The 17,904-nt window shown below is 36.2% G+C and overlaps 1 protein-coding gene across 1 annotated transcript in view; it reads left to right on the top strand.

Moving 5' to 3' along the window:
- BTAF1 (B-TFIID TATA-box binding protein associated factor 1) overlaps positions 1-13,637 on the top strand; it is a 116,347-nt gene extending 102,710 nt beyond the window's left edge. Inside the window, exons 33-38 of the mRNA XM_045810056.2 lie at positions 303-428; positions 2,227-2,379; positions 7,204-7,415; positions 8,953-9,112; positions 9,491-9,661; positions 11,058-13,637. Of these exons, the coding sequence (XP_045666012.1) occupies positions 303-428; positions 2,227-2,379; positions 7,204-7,415; positions 8,953-9,112; positions 9,491-9,661; positions 11,058-11,201 (966 nt within the window). The 3' untranslated portion in view covers positions 11,202-13,637. The remainder of the gene's footprint in view (positions 1-302; positions 429-2,226; positions 2,380-7,203; positions 7,416-8,952; positions 9,113-9,490; positions 9,662-11,057) is intronic.
- Positions 13,638-17,904: the final 4,267 nt, after the last annotated feature.

Raw genomic sequence — 17,904 nt, 5'->3', positions numbered from 1 at the left:
CAGGTTCTCTTTTATTGGTAATGTATTTATCTTCCTCAACAGAGTAGAAAAATTGAGCCTAGGACTGTTTGACTAGTTTTTAATATTTTAGCAGCCAAGCTTAATGTGTTATACTTGTTCTAAATGTAATTTTAAAGGAATTTACCAAGATGCAGTGGATAATTTGTGATCAGAAGGAAAGCATAGGTATCATACTTTCTTTAATGAGGGTTGGTTTAAATTACTGCTCTTATTGGCATTTGCTAGCTATGCTTTGAATAATTGAAAATATACTTACTGCTTTGGGGGGGGCAATTTTACAGGTTCAGCTCTATGAGGATTTTGCTAAGTCTCGCGCCAAGTGTGATGTTGATGAAACAGTTTCTTCAGCTGCACTTTCTGAAGAAACTGAAAAACCAAAGCTTAAAGCTACAGGCCATGTATTCCAGGTATAGATTATAGTCTTCTTTTTAATTCTTGAAGAATCATGTTCTTCAGTGCAGCAATTTTTACATGGAATACTGAAGTGTATGGGTTTATTTAAATTTTTTCAATATCGCATATACATTGTTGAAAATAAAAGTAATATATTTTCATATTTATAATTAATATTAAAATTATACAAAATGCAGTATATTTTTGTATATTACATGAAGAGTTTTAGAGAATCTTTTGCTTTTACATTAAAAAAATATTGGAATGCCTGCTATAAGGCAGTAATTTCTGTAAGGTCAGGGTTTAATTAAAGCAGTGGAAAAAACAAACTGCTTCCTTTGTAACATTGAAAAAGTAAAAAAGTAAAATATGTATTATATAAGAGAAAATAAAGCAGAGTATGGGGTTACACAGTATAGGAGTTGTTTTTCATAAAAGCCACAGGATCAGGAATGGCTTCGTTGAGATGACGACATATGAGCAGAGATCTGGAGGATTGAGGCATGCAGATATGTGGGGGGGGGGGAGTGATTCCAGGTAAGGATACCAACAGTACAGACGTCTTGAGACATGTATGCCTCATGTGCTCAAGGGAATAGCAAATGAAAAAGAGAACGTGTCAACTTGGTCTTTCTGTCCCTTTTGAAATATTCCACCATAGAAAATCTTCCCAAACCCCTTTTTCACCAGTAAATTAAATACTGTAACATTTTTAAAGATAGAAGAGGAGGGGAAAGGTAGTTGTGAAGGCTCATACCTCTACCACATATTTTTTTTTTAAGATTTTATTTATTTGACAGAGACAGCCAGCGAGAGAGGGAACACAAGCAGGGGGAGTGGGAGAGGAAGAAGCAGGCTCCTAGCAGAGGAGCCTGATGTGGGGCTCAATCCCAGAACGCTGGGATCACGCCCTGAGCTGAAGGCAGACGCTTAACCTGCACCACCCAGGCACCCCACTCTACCACAGTTTTTTTTTTTTTTTTAAAGATTTTATTTATTTATTCGACAGAGATAGAGACAGCCAGTGAGAGAGGGAACACAAGCAGGGGGAGTGGGAGAGGAAGAAGCAGGCTTATAGCAGAGGAGCCCGACGTGGGGCTCGATCCCGTAACACTGGGATCACGCCCTGAGCCGAAGGCAGACGCTTAACCGCTGTGCCACCCAGGTGCCCCTCTACCACAGTTTCTATCATAGTGTCCCGGAGTCTCTTGAGCCTTGTCAGTGGAGCTTTCTAATACAAATCTCAAGACCCAAATCATAAGCCAAGTAAAAGGCAAGAGAAAGAATGTAGCTTAATTAAAGAAGGACCGTATAGGGTTCTGATTCTTAAACACAACCACTTGAAATAACTACCTTGTTCCACCTTCCCCTCTCCCTGACTTGCTGAATTAGAATACTGTGTAGGGGAGAGATTTGCAGATTTATAAGGTCCTTGAGCAATTTTTATACCCACTGAAGTTTGAAAAAACCTTAGGAAATCTTTAGGAAATGTTGCCTTATTCCAGAAGCATCTGTAAGCATTATCAGGCACTTTGAATGGGAAAGAGGTCTTAATGCCATGAGAAGCTCATTGTCTAGTGATGGAGACATAAACTGTACAGTTTATACAAGCTATAAATACTCTCATATACTGCACAAGAAGCACAGATGAAGGCATCCCAGATGAGATATTTGAACTGGTTCTTGAAGAATGAGTAGTAGCAAGAAGAGGAAAAATGGCATTCTGTGGATGGAGTAGGATAAGAAAAGATACTGAGACATGGACATTTGTGGCATGTATGGACTTGTATATACTTCTTTTCCCCCTTGAAGGCATTACAGTACTTACGTAAACTGTGCAACCATCCAGCATTAGTCTTAACACCTCAACATCCAGAGTTCAAGAGTACTACTGAAAAACTGGCAGTTCAGAATTCTTCTCTTCATGATATTCAGCATGCCCCTAAACTCTCAGCTTTGAAACAGGTATGTAGGTCTCATGAGTGTTAGATGTGTGTTATACGTTCTTGATCTGTAACACTGGGTAAATTTGCTTTTCCAAAAGATTACTGATGTGTTTACCATTTATTTTTTAATTTGGTTTTTTCCATTTTTGGTATAGCTTTTTAAAAAACTGTGGTAAATATATATAGTATAAGATATGCCATTTTAACAATGTGTAAGTGTACAATTCTGTGTCATTAATTACATTCACAATGTTGGGCAGCTATCACCACTATTTCCAAAATTTTTCCATCACCTAAACAGAAACTGTACACCTTAAGCAGTAACAACTTCCTATTCTCCTTTCCTCCAAACCCTGGTACCCTCTAGTCTACTTGATATTGTAAGTTCTAAATAGATCACGTAAGTGGAATCATCCAATATTTGTGCTTTTGTGACTAGCTTATTTCTCTTGGTTTTCAAGGTTCATTTGTGTTTGTAGCATGTATCAGTACTTCATTTTTATGGCCGAATAATATTCCATTATTATTATGTATATACCACATTTTGTTTATCTAGCCATGTGTTGAGGGACACTTGGGTTGTTTCTACCTTTTGGCTGTTGTAATACTGCAGTGAACATAGGCTAATAAGTATCTGTTTAAACAGCCCCTCTTTTCAGTTCTTTTGGATGTAAACCTAGGAGTGGAATTGCTGGATCTTATAGAAATTCTATGTTTAACTTTTTCAGGGACTGTCAGACTTCTCCACAGTGGTTGTACGATTTACATTTCCGTCAGCAATATGCCATTGGTTTCAGTTTCTCCACATCCTAGCCAACTTTTTTTTTTTTTTAATAAATATTGTAGCCATCCTAGTAGGTATAAAGTGCTATCTCATTTTTGAAAATGCCTTCTAAGTTCTTGGATCATTTTTAAATTGGATGGTCTGTCCTTTGGTTGAGTTTTAAAAGTTCTTTTATATTCTAGATATTAAGCCTTTACCAGATACATGATTTTGCAAATATTTTCTCCCATTAGTATAGATTATCCTTTCACTTTTTTCAATAATGTCTTCCCTGGTTTCTGATGAGAAATCCAATGTTGACCTTATTGAGGATTCCTTTTACATGATGAATTCACTTTTCTCTTGCTGTTTTCAGGACTCTATTTGAATGGTTTGATTGTAATGTGTGTCAGTATGGTCCTCTGAGGTTTATTCGGAGCTGCCTACTCTGCCATTTTGCTCTCTTGGTATATAGCTTTCAGAAACAATGTTTTGAAAATTCTAAGATTTCAAAAGGTTAAACTTTTTAAAAGAACCAATTTCAAGCACCAAAATGTTGAGCAAATACATTTAGTTCTAACTCGTCTTAAAAATTAAGAGCTTACTATAAAATCTGGACTTTAGTAATTGTGTTTGCTCTCTGTAGTTATTCTGGCCTAAATTTCATTGAGAATGAACTAATGAAAGAAGATTTTAGATTTCATGTGGGTTAATATAGAAAATGTTACATAATGACATATGAAATCTAGGCATGTATCCTTATATCACTAAATGTAAAAGAATGGATTTTTACCATAAAATGGAAGAATGACTTACTGCCTTTAGATTGTTTATATATAGAATAGTTTTATTTGACCAAATTTTGTATATAAAATGTTCACAATTTTCTTAACATAGCTGATTTTTTTTTAAGATTTTATTCATTTATTAGAGAGAGAGCACTAGTGGGGAGGAGGGAAAAGAGAGGGAGAAGCAGACTGCCCCCAATGTGGAACTCGATCCCAGAACCCTGGGATCATGACCTGAGCCGAAGGCAGACGCTTAACTGATTGAGCCATCTAGGTGCCCACATAGTGGATACATTAGATAAAGCCGTAAGATAAACTTAGTCAAGGAATCAGCTAATTAGATTTCCAAAAAATGTTTAATTTCATCCACTTTAATTATATGCTTTAGTTTATCCTTTTGCACATTATTTTTTTCCCCCTGCAGTTAGTACTTAAACTGATGTCTCATTTTAGAATGCTTCTTGTTATTCTGAAGTGTCTGGAATTAAAATGCTTAGGAACTCTGCAGCTTAGGCCCAGATTGTTTCCGGCCATACTTATGGAGTACTTTTCTAGAACCCGTCTTTTCCATTTTCCCAGGTCTTTTCAGCCATTCAGTCAAAGGTTCTGTCTTAGGGGAGAAAGAACTAGCTTGCTTTCATCTAAAATATGTCTGTTCTCTGAATTAGGGGAGAAGTCTTATTTGCTTTTTAAAAAATCTGGCACTAGAAATATAAACATGTTTATCAGCAAGTAATAGTGCCAGAATTATCTAATATTGCCAGAATTTTAAAATCTCAGAATACTGGATTGGTGAACTGAAACTGTAGGTAAAATTTAATTAAGCAAAGTCAGTTTTAAACTAAGGTACAGATTCTGTCAGACTTGGCAAACATTTCATGTAGTGTAAAGTTGAGTTTGATTTGATGGCAGGTTCACTATAAACTTGTTGTATGACTTAGTTACTGGTAAATAAAGCTCATATGATCTTGGGCGGGATTAATAATAATGTAATGGCCAAAATGAGAGCATCGTAGTTTCACTGTCTTTTTATATCTGTCACACCAGATTTTGAGTATCATTTATAGTTCTGAGAACTCTAAGTGGAAGATCAAAAGAATCTGGAAACCATCGTATATGAGGGCAAGATAAAATTACTCTCTAGGGAGGCAGCTGGCCTCTCAGACACCCATATCAGGTGGTCTTGGTAACCATTTTCTAGACTCTAGTAATCAATTTTTCAAGGCTGCAAACTAGATTTTGCCAGAATACTTGGAGTTCATCAGTCTCTCAGGGCAAACTCAGGTTATAAGACATTATTGGGAAAATGAGAAAGCCAGTTCTGCCAGACAAGAATATTTATGTCAGATGAGTTCATATACATCCAGTAGGATAGCTACACTGGAAGAAGATATTAGGAAGATTGTATGGTAAGTGTGGACTTGGGAGAAGTTTTAGGTGGATGTTCTTAATATGACTCGTTATCTGGAAGGTTTGATATTGTTGCCTAAGGGATTAAGATAATTGAATGTGCGTGACACACATTCTGATAACTTCTCACTCTCTAGAATTCCTTTTATATAAAGAAGCCATGTAGAATGTTCCACTGATATCACAGTCTTTATACGTAGTACCACCCAGTTATACTCTCCTAAAACACCCCAGATTTTTAAGAACAAAGATAGGAATCTGATTGCAGATTTAGGGGTAAGGGATAGAGATAATTACATTTATCAGATTTCTTTAGTCTACCTGGAGGAGTTCCTTGGTAGTATACCCTATGTGTACTCTATATCAAGGAGGGGGGAAAGATTAGGGCAATCTAATTAAAATTTATAATTAAAATTTATAATTTAAGGGCTACTAAGGTAGAAGAGAAAGAACATCTGTTCTTCCCCCAGCATCAAATATGACAACCTACCAGGTGGGCTCATTAGAGACTCAGTGCCCAAAGTTTTTATTGGGTCTGATCATGTAGATTCCAAAATTCTAGACTCCCAGAAAGCAAGCCAGTCTCAGTATAATCATATTGTTTGCACAACAGTTCAAGCATAGTAGGCTACCCTTATCAGGTAGGAAACAATGGAAAGACTCAAAACGCAAGTTGCAAGATCTGTTTTAGCTAAGGACAGACCTTGCAAGTTGGACTTTCTAAGAAAAGCATTTCAGGTCTGTTATGTTAGCTTTTTTCTGCACAATACTCTAAGAGTTTTACATTGAATTTGGAGTTTACCTGGGTGGCCTTTTGGTTATCTTGCCCATCTGAGCTTTTGGTTTTCTAAGTAACTTTCAGGAGTAGAAAAGAGAAAGCCTCTTGCATTAAGATCTTACATTTTGGACAGAATTCACTATCTTATGGTCCTAGGAATGAAGATTAATACTGGGTACTTTAGTTTCCCAAAAAGATATCTACATGATTCTCTTGGATTTTGTTCACTTGTTCATTTATTGTACCTGTTGTGTGCCAGGCACTAAACCATGATGTAGCTGGAACTACAAAAGATCTACAGCAGCATAGTTCTTCCTGTTAAAGATACTGGTCGCTAGCTATAGTAGTAAGCTCAGGAATCCAGGAGATCTCACTAGATGCTTTTGGTTCTCTTTTTTGTAATTTTGATTTCTGCCAGATTGAGCTGCTCCATTATGTTTTCTTCATACTGTTCTTTCTTTTCTTTTTTTTTAATTAAGTAGGCTCCACAGCCAATGTGGGGCTTGAACTCAGGACCCGGAGATCAAGAGTCACATGCTCTACTGACTGAGCCAGCCAGGCATCCCCAGTCTGTTCTTTTATAACTTTTCATGAACCATCTTGCCAGAGATTTTCATTTCCTCTCTTTCAGATTTTATTTATCAGAGAGAGTGAGTGAGAGCACAAGCAAGGGGAGTGGCAGGCAGAGGGAGAAGCAGACTCCCCGCTGAGCAGGGAGCCCGATGTGGGACTTGATCCCAAGACCCTGGGATCATGACCTGAGCCAAAGGCACTCAACTGACTGAGCCATCCAGGCGCCCCATGGAGATCTTCATTTTTAATAAACATTTATTGAGACTCTAGTGAGCCTTGGGTAACTCAGGAAAGGGGAGAAGGGCCTATTCGAGAACCTCCTGAAGAGGTGTTCAGGAAATTCTAAGCCTGAACACCGCAAAAACTAGTTCCAGAGGGTGCAGGTTAACAGGTTACAGCCCAGAGTGCTGATCTGCTTCCCAGGTGACAGATAAGCTTAACCTTTCCTTACCACAGGAGAAGTATTTGTCACAGCGAAATGGGTTGCCTACTTTATTGAATACCTGTGTAACAGTTGATTCTTTCTTAAAGTTGCTGTTGGACTGTGGTTTGGGAAATGGCAGCACTTCAGAGAGTGGCACAGAGTCCGTTGTGGCCCAGCACAGGATACTGATCTTCTGTCAGCTTAAAAGCATGCTTGATATAGTGGAACATGATCTTCTCAAACCTCACTTACCCTCTGTCACTTACCTGAGATTAGATGGCAGCATACCTCCTGGTCAGAGGCATTCCATTGTTTCACGGTAAGTGGCTTCTAAAAGTCTTAGAAAGCAAGCTATAGTCAGTTATTACTTAAATAGACGTTTGCCTTATGAAACTTTCTTTGACTTAATATCTACACATGGGTTGAATTATACAATAACAAAACACAACTAAACCCATTTTAAAATACAGAACTCCAGAAATACAATTGAATAGTTCTAGTTAGAGAAAAAGCATGACAATACTAGGAAAGCGCTCTGAAGGGCATGGAAGAAATTAAAGGCATCAACAAAAGATAGAGACAACGACTTTCTCCCTTACCTTTTTTGGGGGTTAGGGTAGGAGGAAGCAAACAAGTGGCTTAGCTACTTGATCTCTAACATCTCTGTGTCTCTGCTGAGAACAAGTTGGAAGCCGGCCCAGGTAGGAAGCAGAATTGGTGAGTGCAGTGTTAAAGTGTGGTCTGCATTCTCTACTTTAGAAACCTCAGGGGTTGGGTTTTTAAATGGAAATTCCTAGGTTTTGTCCCAGACCTGCTGACTTTAAGAGTGAGGTGTTTGTTTGTTTTACAAGCATCTCTAAGAGATTGTTAGGCATAGTAGTATTAGAGACCCACAAAGGGGCTTTGGAGGCAGACAAACCCAGGTTTGACTCCTGACTCTAGACATTGTTCTGTTGGGCCTATTTATCAAAAATGATAATATCTATAAGGACAATGATGATATCCTTATGGAGCTATCGTAACAACGTAATGCACATAAAGTACAAAAGCACATCCTTAGATTCATAGTGAGAATGGAATAAATGGTAGTTTGGTAATAATGTTAGTTTTTCTTTTTCCTAGAAGTTATTAGATGTCAGAACTTTTATCCGTATCTTCTAGGATTAGCACAATAGTAGCAACCCCCTCATCCTCTAGTTTTCCTGACTGATCTACCCTTTCGCCCAAATCTTCTGTCTCTACATGTTAAAGGTTCATAGTTGGGTTTTGTCTTAATTAGTGTTTAATTACATTTTTTTCAAGTTAGTTTTTATCTGGCATCCTAAAATACAACCCAGTTGACTTGTTTTTTGTGAAATTTCTAGAATACATTCTTTATATTACTGAATATATATGTACATTAAAAGAAGATCGTTTCATCTCAAGTGGTCACAGAAATGTCCACATATTTTTTTTTAAAGTAAGCTCTGTGCCCAGTGTGGGGCTTGAACTTACAACCCTGAGATCAAGAGTCATATGCTCTACTGACTGAACCAGCCAGGCACCCCCATATCACATTTTTTTTTTTAAGATTATTTGAGAGAGCAAGCAAGCATGCAAGTGGGAGGAGGGGCAGAGGGAAAGAGACGAGAATCTCAAGCAGACTCCTCCTGAGCGTGGAGCTCAGTGTGGGGCTTGAGATCATGACCTGAGCCAAAACCAAGAGTTGGACACTTAACCCACTGAGCCACCTAGGCACCTCCCACATATCATAGATTTTTAAAGTAGTGTTCTCATTTGTGCTCTTTAAACAGTCAAGTTTATTACAGAAACCTTAGAAATGTACTAATTTTATTTTCTAATATCTATACTTTTAGGTTTAATAATGATCCATCCATAGATGTTCTTTTACTTACAACTCATGTTGGCGGCCTGGGGCTTAACTTAACAGGCGCTGACACAGTAGTATTTGTGGAACACGACTGGAATCCTATGCGTGATCTACAAGCCATGGACCGGGCCCATCGCATTGGGCAGGTAAAAAGTCATCACTCACAGGTGTTATCTTGTACCCTGGGAAAAATACTCACCCAAAAAAGCCAGGAAGTCATGGTTTAAGTTCCTTTTCTGATGCTAAGTGTTGTAACCTTAGGAAGTCATCCAATCTGTGGCACCACTTCTTCATGCATTAAATAAGGTACTTGGGCTAAGGAAACCTTGGACACTGTCCCTTCCTAATACTTAATTCTCTGCAAAATAAAATTTGAAGTTCATGAAGCCAGAGAAGGAAAATCCAATCCTAACTAGATAGTAGTTAAGTACTTGGTTCAAGTATGGAAGCCCCCTGCCTTGGTGAACCTCAAAGCTTATCAGTTTCTTTGTACTACAGTTGTTTAACTTCTTTTTGTCATTCAGAAACGTGTGGTTAACGTGTACCGATTGATAACGAGAGGAACGTTGGAAGAGAAAATAATGGGTTTGCAGAAATTCAAGATGAACATAGCAAATACTGTTATTAGCCAAGAGAATTCTAGTCTGCAGAGTATGGGGACAGATCAACTTCTTGATCTGTTTACTCTTGATAAGGTAAAGAACTTACACAATTTGCTGTATCTTTAATGTGTTCACAGACTTCCTGGGACTGCTTGGTGAAAGTATTAAAGAAAGCAGCAAAAGGCATTCACTTTAACTAGGCAACCCTTTGAGGGAATTTTTGATGTCCAGATAAAACTCTTGTTTTGACTTTCTGATTGCTGTCTTTAGTGTCTTGCCTCAAGGTTTCTTAGCCCTTTCCTGCTAAATGACAGCTATCACTGAAGTCAGCTAGACCGGGTCTGTGTTTCTTGCCCTGCCTATTAACTCGTAACCTGTGGCAAATTAACTTGTCTGCTCAGAAACTTCTGTGCCCTTAGGAGGATAAAAATGCTGGTATCACTACATGGTTGTGAAGATAAAATTAAATAGTATATGTAAGCACTTAGAAAAGGTACTTAATATAGAGTCTCAATAAATAGCCATTATTGTTATTTTGGATGATGGAGCTAATACATTAGATAACAGTCCATAATCAAAAGATGCAACAGCTTAGAAATATGGGTATAATAATGTAAAACCAATAGTGTTGGATTTAAAGTCCTGCATAGGTTCAGAAAATCCACTGCACACTCAGTATAAATTATGGTGAGAAATGACCTTACATAATTAAACTAGCTCTAAGAATTGTAATGTCCAAATATGAGAGAAAGTAGTTCCATTGTACTCTGTGTTAAACCCACATTTAGAATATTATGTCTGGTGCTGGGTGCTGCATTTTAAACGGTAATTAATAAGTAAATACTCAAGAGATGGCCCAGGTAGAGGAAGGTTGTTCAGTCATGTCATGTAAGTAAGGTTGAATAAGATACATGTAATCTACAAAAAAGAAGGCTCAAAGAAACCTGGATTGCTATTTTCAAATAGCTTTTATTCTGTCTGAAAGAATATTCCTATGGGTGACTTTTAGCAAGCAGAACTGTGCGATGTTCCAAGGAAGCAAAAGCTATTGCCATAAAGGACTTTTTTGTGATAATTGGCAAAATTTTAATATGGACTGTATAGCAGTATTAAGTTTCCTTAATTTGATCATTATATGTTGATTATGTAAGAGAACATCCTTGTTCTTAAGAATATAGGATGATTCCTGTCTAGGGATAAAAAGGCATAATATCTACAACTTAACTCTCAAATGGTTTGGGAGAAAAGCTGATAATTTATTCATCTAATATATATACAATTAACAATGAGTATGAGTTCTTTGTACTTATAATTCTTCCTAAATAAAAAGCTTAAAATGATAAAACTGTTAGGACTGTGGGAAAATAGGTTATCTTATGAGATCACAAACCTGCACATCACTTGAAGTGTTTAACTCTGTTGAATGAGTGCAATGTTATTTCTGAAGTTCATCATCTTTCATTTTATCTTTCTGCCAATTTTTCTTAAGGATGGCAAAGCAGAAAAAGCTGACACCTCTACTTCCGGAAAAGCAAGTATGAAATCAATTCTTGAAAACCTGAGTGATCTTTGGGATCAAGAGCAATATGATTCAGAATACAGCCTGGAAAATTTTATGCATTCTCTCAAGTAACCATCAAATATTGTAAATGCAATTGCTGCTAGTTCAGTTATATTTCTGCTGATATTCAGCAAATTTCAAAGTTTATGGTGAACTTTTAGCTCAATGTGTAAATAGATCTGAAGAATATTCAGCATAACGCTGGTTCTTGTTTCACTGGGGGGAACAAGTTATTCTCAAATATTTGCACTGTATTAAATTTAAGTGTTAATGTGAAATGGTTTAAATTTTACATGCTGAATAGCTGCAGAGCAGAGGAACCAAACCAGGTTTACATGTGCTACCATGAGGTGTTCTTACTGGGAACGAGCCTCCTATCTTTACATAGTCACTTTGTACAGGATAATATCCATGAGTACTTTAATGTTCATGTACATTTTTTCTTTTAAATAGAACTTGTTTTTATAAATGATTAAAAATAGGGCTTTTTTTGTATAAAAGCCTTAATGAGCCATAATTTTAAGAATAATGACTATGATATTGGTCACTCTTAGAACATGAAAATCTTAGACAATGAATTGAACCTGGCCCTTGGTGGAAACCTTTATATATTTAATGCAGATGCATAGTGTTTTTCAAATCTTTAACATCATTTTGTCAACTTTTAAAATATATCAACTATTCTAAATACAGGTAATGGTCTATTTAAGGCTATCATAACATCCTATTAATAGGGTGTTTTTTTAATTTATCTAATGGCTAGGATATAGCCAGATTCAGAGAACATATGTACTCAATAGGTTTCAATCATATATATATATGATTCATATATATATAATATATTTTTTGTAACTATGAACATATACAGTTTTCCAGAAGTAGATTTTACACTGTTTAGAATTCCAAAACCTATGGTGAAAAGACTGTTTATTGTAGTAATGCATGACCGAAGCATAAAAGGGAGAAATAATTCCTTTATATACACAAACATACATAAATACACATATCTATATGCACAGACATACCTATCCTGCATCCTACAAGGTGCTTGGTATTGGCACTAAAATCATGTAGTTATACTGGGCAGCAATAATAATTGGGCATGAAGCTGATTAGTGTTAGAAAAGTGAGCTCAATGGTGAGGGTGGGTATATGTATATAGATATGCATGTATGTGTATGTATATAATTTTATAAATTTCACACATAAATTAATACATGCCTATGTGCATAGATATGTATGGGATATATTTGTATATACGTGTACAGGTAATAAACATCCCCAAGGTTTGTGGCTGGCCATACATATAGGCATCGGTTTAAAAACCATCAGACCTCAGCTGTAAAACAACTTTTTTGTTTAAAATCATTAAAGTTATACTGTTCTGCAGCATTTAGACATGGACATTTGTCACATTTCAGTAGCTTTGACAACCATACTGTAACATTAAACCTAGCATTCCACAGAGAATAAAAAAACAAGATTGAAACTGTAAAATATATGCAACTGTGTGTTATTTGTAGGAAATACCACTAGAAAAAGCAAAATTATTAGTTCAGTTATCAAGGTTCTAAAAAAGCTCATGTTTTTTTCTTACTAAATGGTTATTTCTTCACTGTTTAGTATTTATATTCAGATTATAGAAGACAAAAGGAAATTCTTATCTAGAACATCCATCGTAATAGCACTGGGTAGCTGAACCAGTATACCTGAGTTAAATATTTGCCATTTACATAAGCCGCCTATTTTAACATAGCTCATAATAACCCATGTTTTCTAAGAATATGTAGGCAACAATGTATAATTAAAGAAATAGGAAGGAGCAAAAGAATTCACACCATAAAAGTTAAAGGTCTTTTTCCAATTTGAAAGGTCAGATATTTAGATAGTTTAAGTTTTGAGAGCGTAAAATATTTCTAGTAGCACGCATAGACACCAAAGTGATTGCCCCTCAATGGAAAAAGATGGGTTGGAGGTCAGAGGAAGACTTAGTGTGACTGTAACATTTAAAAAACAAAAACAGGGGCGCCTGCGTGGCGCAGTCGTTAAGCGTCTGCCTTTGGCTCAGGGCGTGATCTCAGCGTTCTGGGATCAAGCCCCACGTCAGGCTGCTCCGCTGGGAGCCTACTTCTTCCTCTCCCAATTCCCCTGCTTCTGTTCCCTCTCTCGCTGGCTGTCTCTGTCATGTCAAATAAATAAATAAAATATTTAAAAAAAAACCAAACACAAACAAAAACCCTCTTTTGAATTGTATAAAATTAAAATCACACATTGCAGCTTTCCAAATTAAACAGGTAAGAACTAAGTGTTCTCAGTTAATTGACCCATTTAAAGTCACAGTAGTCTAGCTTAGGACTGTTGGATACATAGGGAAAACTGAACTGACTGGTACATGATATTAATTTTGTGGATGTGATAAGGATAGGGTAGTTAACTAACTTTTTAAAAAAAGTGTGCATGTGGGAAACAAAATAAGCATAAGAATGTTAATATTTTAAGATGAGTAATGGGTCCATTGTACTAGTTCCCTTGTTTTGTGTTTATTATGGAAAATTTCAAAAAGTTAAAAATAATCTGTCATCAGTAATATTTACAGGAAAATCTTACATTATTAGCACTAAAGAAATACTAAAATTTGAGGTTCTGGGTATAATTTTGTTACATGTATATATCCACAAACATTTCCCAAAAAACTATTCTAGTCTTTCAGCAAGAGCTTATTATAATGGTAACATGGGTAAGTCTCTGATGTTGGGACCAATTGAACCAGTGCAGTATAGCCTTATTCCTTCTGGGTGGTTATATAAGCTTATTCAAAAGTAAATACTTTTAATAACACTTTATGAACTATACAAAATAGAGGCAAAAGTGGGGTAACTAAGTAATTAATAGAAGTTATAGAAGAGCAGCTAGTGTGGCATTGCACATCTGTTAGAAATACTTAATCCCAATACAATCTTATACCTCTTGATTAAAGGTAGATCTCAGTTTCTCAGAATATATACTGGCATTGGTGGAATCTAAAGTGAAATTGATTGCAGAAACATCTGTTACCAAGTGCCAGATACTCATTGTGAATCTATAAAGCAAAAACATAGAGTTTTGCCACTTAATAGAAATGTTTGCTAGGCACACAAATCAGTGTCAGTCGTCATTTCTAAAATGACAAAAATTGCCTCCTACTTTAAGAATTCCTGCCAGTGTGTGGTAGATTCCCTCAAACCAGTGAAGTTCCGTTGAAGAATGTAGGGGCTGAGATCTTATAACCTGTGTAGGGACAAGAGACTTGGGTTCAGGTTTTAGCAGAAAATGGAACTATAACTTAATTCCCTTTATAAAGCATCATAGAGCTCATGTATTCAAATGGGACTCCCACAAATTGTCCATCAGCCCAGAAACACAGTCTGTGAGAAATCAGAGTCCTAGACTTGTACCACAGGTAAGCTTAAGGTCTGGGTTTATGCTAAGTGTATACTGTAGAAACCACAAATCAAGAAAATAACAATTCTGGGACCCCAGCAGAAGCAAATATAAAATTGCCATTTAGGGACAGTTTCAGATTAGGGTCCCATTGGACTACCATAGGGGGAAAGATTCTAAGATTAAGCTTACACAGACATTCTATAGGAGGGAGTGAACTACCAGGAAGAAAAGTCAGGAGCTGCAAACAGAATTAGTTCTTAACTGCAAATAGAAGAATCTCAACAACTGTAAAGTAATATGATTAAGATAATTAAATATAAAAAAGGCAAATTTCATGAAAGATCCATAAATGAGTACTATAATTGAAAATTTGATAGTTATCAAGGCAGATTTGACACAACAGGAGAGACTTTGAACTGGGAGATTGATCTTACAAAATCACCTACAATGGGATATGGAGATAAATTAATAGAAACTATGAAAGAGCAGGCAAAAATCCTGGGAGATGGGATGAAAGCATCTAATATACACTAAACAGGAAGTCCAGAAGGAAAGGGAGATTATGGGACAAGAGACAGGAAGTCACCTTTGACCTACATCTATTTCTTGCACATCCCTGCATCTAGTCCAGCAGCAAGTTGTACCATCTCTAGCTCTAAGATAAATTCCAAATCTGTTCATCTTTCTCCATTACTACTCCTATAATTTCCATCATCTTAACTCTCTTGAACTACTGTTTTCTAGCTGGTCTTCCCTGCTTGCCAGATCCTCCAGTAGCTTCCTCTAACACTCACACTGGATGTGAACTCCTTATCACAGTCTACAGGCCCCTGCCTCTGATTTCCTCTAAATCATATCCCACCATATTTACCCCAGTCAAATCAGTCCTCCTGCCTGTACCTCAACACAAATCTAAATGTATTTCCATCTTGGTTTGGTTCTTGCACAGCAGTGGTGTAATGGGAAGATACAGAAGACTAAAAACGGAGGAAATCTGGGAGAGAAGAAGGGTTAGGAAATCAAGAATTGTCTTTTGGTCATTAAATTTGAGATTTGTTATATATCAAAGGTAGAAATGATGTGAGTAGAGTCTAGGTTATAGTAGGTTATAGGAATCTAGAGCTCAAAAGAAAGATCAAGACTAGAAACAAATTTGGAAGATAATATTTGAAGGCATGAAACTGAATAAGATGGGGGTTTATATAATGAAATACAGCAGTGAAAAATCAATGTGTAGGAAAACATGGATTAGGCAGAAATGAAACACTGGGGAAATACAAATCACCTATATAGTTATCTCGCATTTGAAAAATAGAAAATTAAATGGCAGTCATCTGCACATCATTTATTTGTCATTTTCTACTCTGTGCCAAACACAATGAGAGAAGCTCAAAGACCAGTGAAGAGGGAGGTTACCAAGGTCAACAACTGGTACAGTTACATTAATTTCAGAAAAACTACCCTTCAAGGCAAAATGGTACTATTTGTAATAAAAGAATTATCTCATGATGAGATTCAGTTAACCTGTTATAACTCCAACTTGATACACACCTCAAGATCCATGATGCAGAAATAAACAAAACTGAAAAGGAAATGGACAAGGTCACAGAGATTTTAACACACCTCCTTCAGCAGAACAAGCAGACCAGGAAAAAAAAAATGCAACAGGATATAGATAATTGTAATATAATTAACGAACGTGAGTTAATTGATTCGAGAGAGAGAGAGAGAGATACCCAACAACTCCAGAATACAGTCTTGGGAATATTTGCCAAACTGACCATCTCTGAACCATAATGCAAGTCCTGGCAAATTTCAAGAAATCATATGTTGTGTCTACTTCCTCCAAGAGAGTGTAGTATTGGCATAAAGATAGATCAAAGATATACTTGAGGTCCTACCCAGTGCAGTAAGGCCATAAAAGGAAGGCATACAGATTAGAAAGTAAAACTTTATACTTAAAATGATAGTATAGATTGTATTAAATTCCAGAGAATCTACAAAAAAAAACCCCCCAAAAAAAAACAAAAACAAAAAAACCCACCTACTTAGAAGTAAAGGAGTTTAGCAAGTTCACAGGATACAAGGTCAATATACAAAAAGTTGTATGTCTATATACTAGCAATAAAATATTGGAATTTGAAAATTTTAAACTTTATATAGTAGCACCAAATCCCATGAAATAGGTATAACTATTACAAAATCTGTTTTTTTAAAATCTGAAAACTACAAAATGCTGATGAAAGAAATCAAGAAGACCTTAAAAAATGTAATGGATTGAAAACTCAATATTGTTAAGATTTCAGTTCTTCTCTCCAGACTGATCTGTAGACGCAAAGCAATTCCAATCAAAATTCCAGCAGGATATTTTGTAGAAGTCAATAAACAGATTCTAAAATTTATATGGAAAGGCAAAAGAACCAGAGTAATAAAAAAACAACTATGAAAAGCAACAGTTGGAAGACTCACCCAGTTAGATTTTAAAATTATAAACTGGTAGTAATCAAGAGTGTAGTATTGGCATTAAAGATAGATCAATGGAACAGAATTGATTGCCCACAAATATACTCACACTTTAGTCAATTGATTTTCTACAAATGTGCTAAGGCAAGACAATAGAGGAAGGATACTCTTTTCTAAACATGGGTATTCCTATGCTTAAATAAAACCCAACAACTCCAGACATACCTTATACCTCATGCAAAGTTTAATTCAGAATTAATCATGGACATACATGATAAAACTAACTTCTAGGAGGAAACAATTTCTGTGTTTGCATTGGGCAAAAGATTTCTTAGGATACCAAAAACAGTCATAGAGAAAAAATTATACATCATAGTTTTTTAAACAATAAGAATTTACACTATTTGAAAGATACTTTAGAAAGAATGAAGAGCTAGGAAGAAAATATTTCCAAATCACATCTGATAAAAGACTTCTATCTTGAATATATCAAGAATATATAATGAAATCCCCAAACTCAGCAAGTGAGCAACTCGTTTGTTGTTGTTTAAGTAATCTCTATGTCCAACACAGGGCTCAAACAACCCCAAGATCAAGAGTTGCATGCTCTGCTGACTGAGCCAGCCAGGCACCTCCCCCCCCCCAAACAACCCAGTTTAAAAAGATTTGAATAGACACATCATCAAAGAACATGTCTGGAAAGCAAATAAGCACATGAAAAGATGCACAACATCTTTTCCAATAGTGTAGTGGCATGTCACCTAGGAGAATAGTTCAAAAATTTTATAAACTGTTAAAGATGCAGAGCAACTGAAACTCCCATACACTCAGATAAAGTTTCACACTAAAGGCCCATTGACCATTCATGCCCAACTTTCAACAAAAAATT

Source organism: Ursus americanus, chromosome 6 (assembly GCF_024610735.1).
Source record: "Ursus americanus isolate L20-20 chromosome 6, mUrsAme1.1.p, whole genome shotgun sequence".
Taxonomy (NCBI): domain Eukaryota; kingdom Metazoa; phylum Chordata; class Mammalia; order Carnivora; family Ursidae; genus Ursus; species Ursus americanus.
This window is presented reverse-complemented; position numbering and strand designations above follow the sequence as displayed.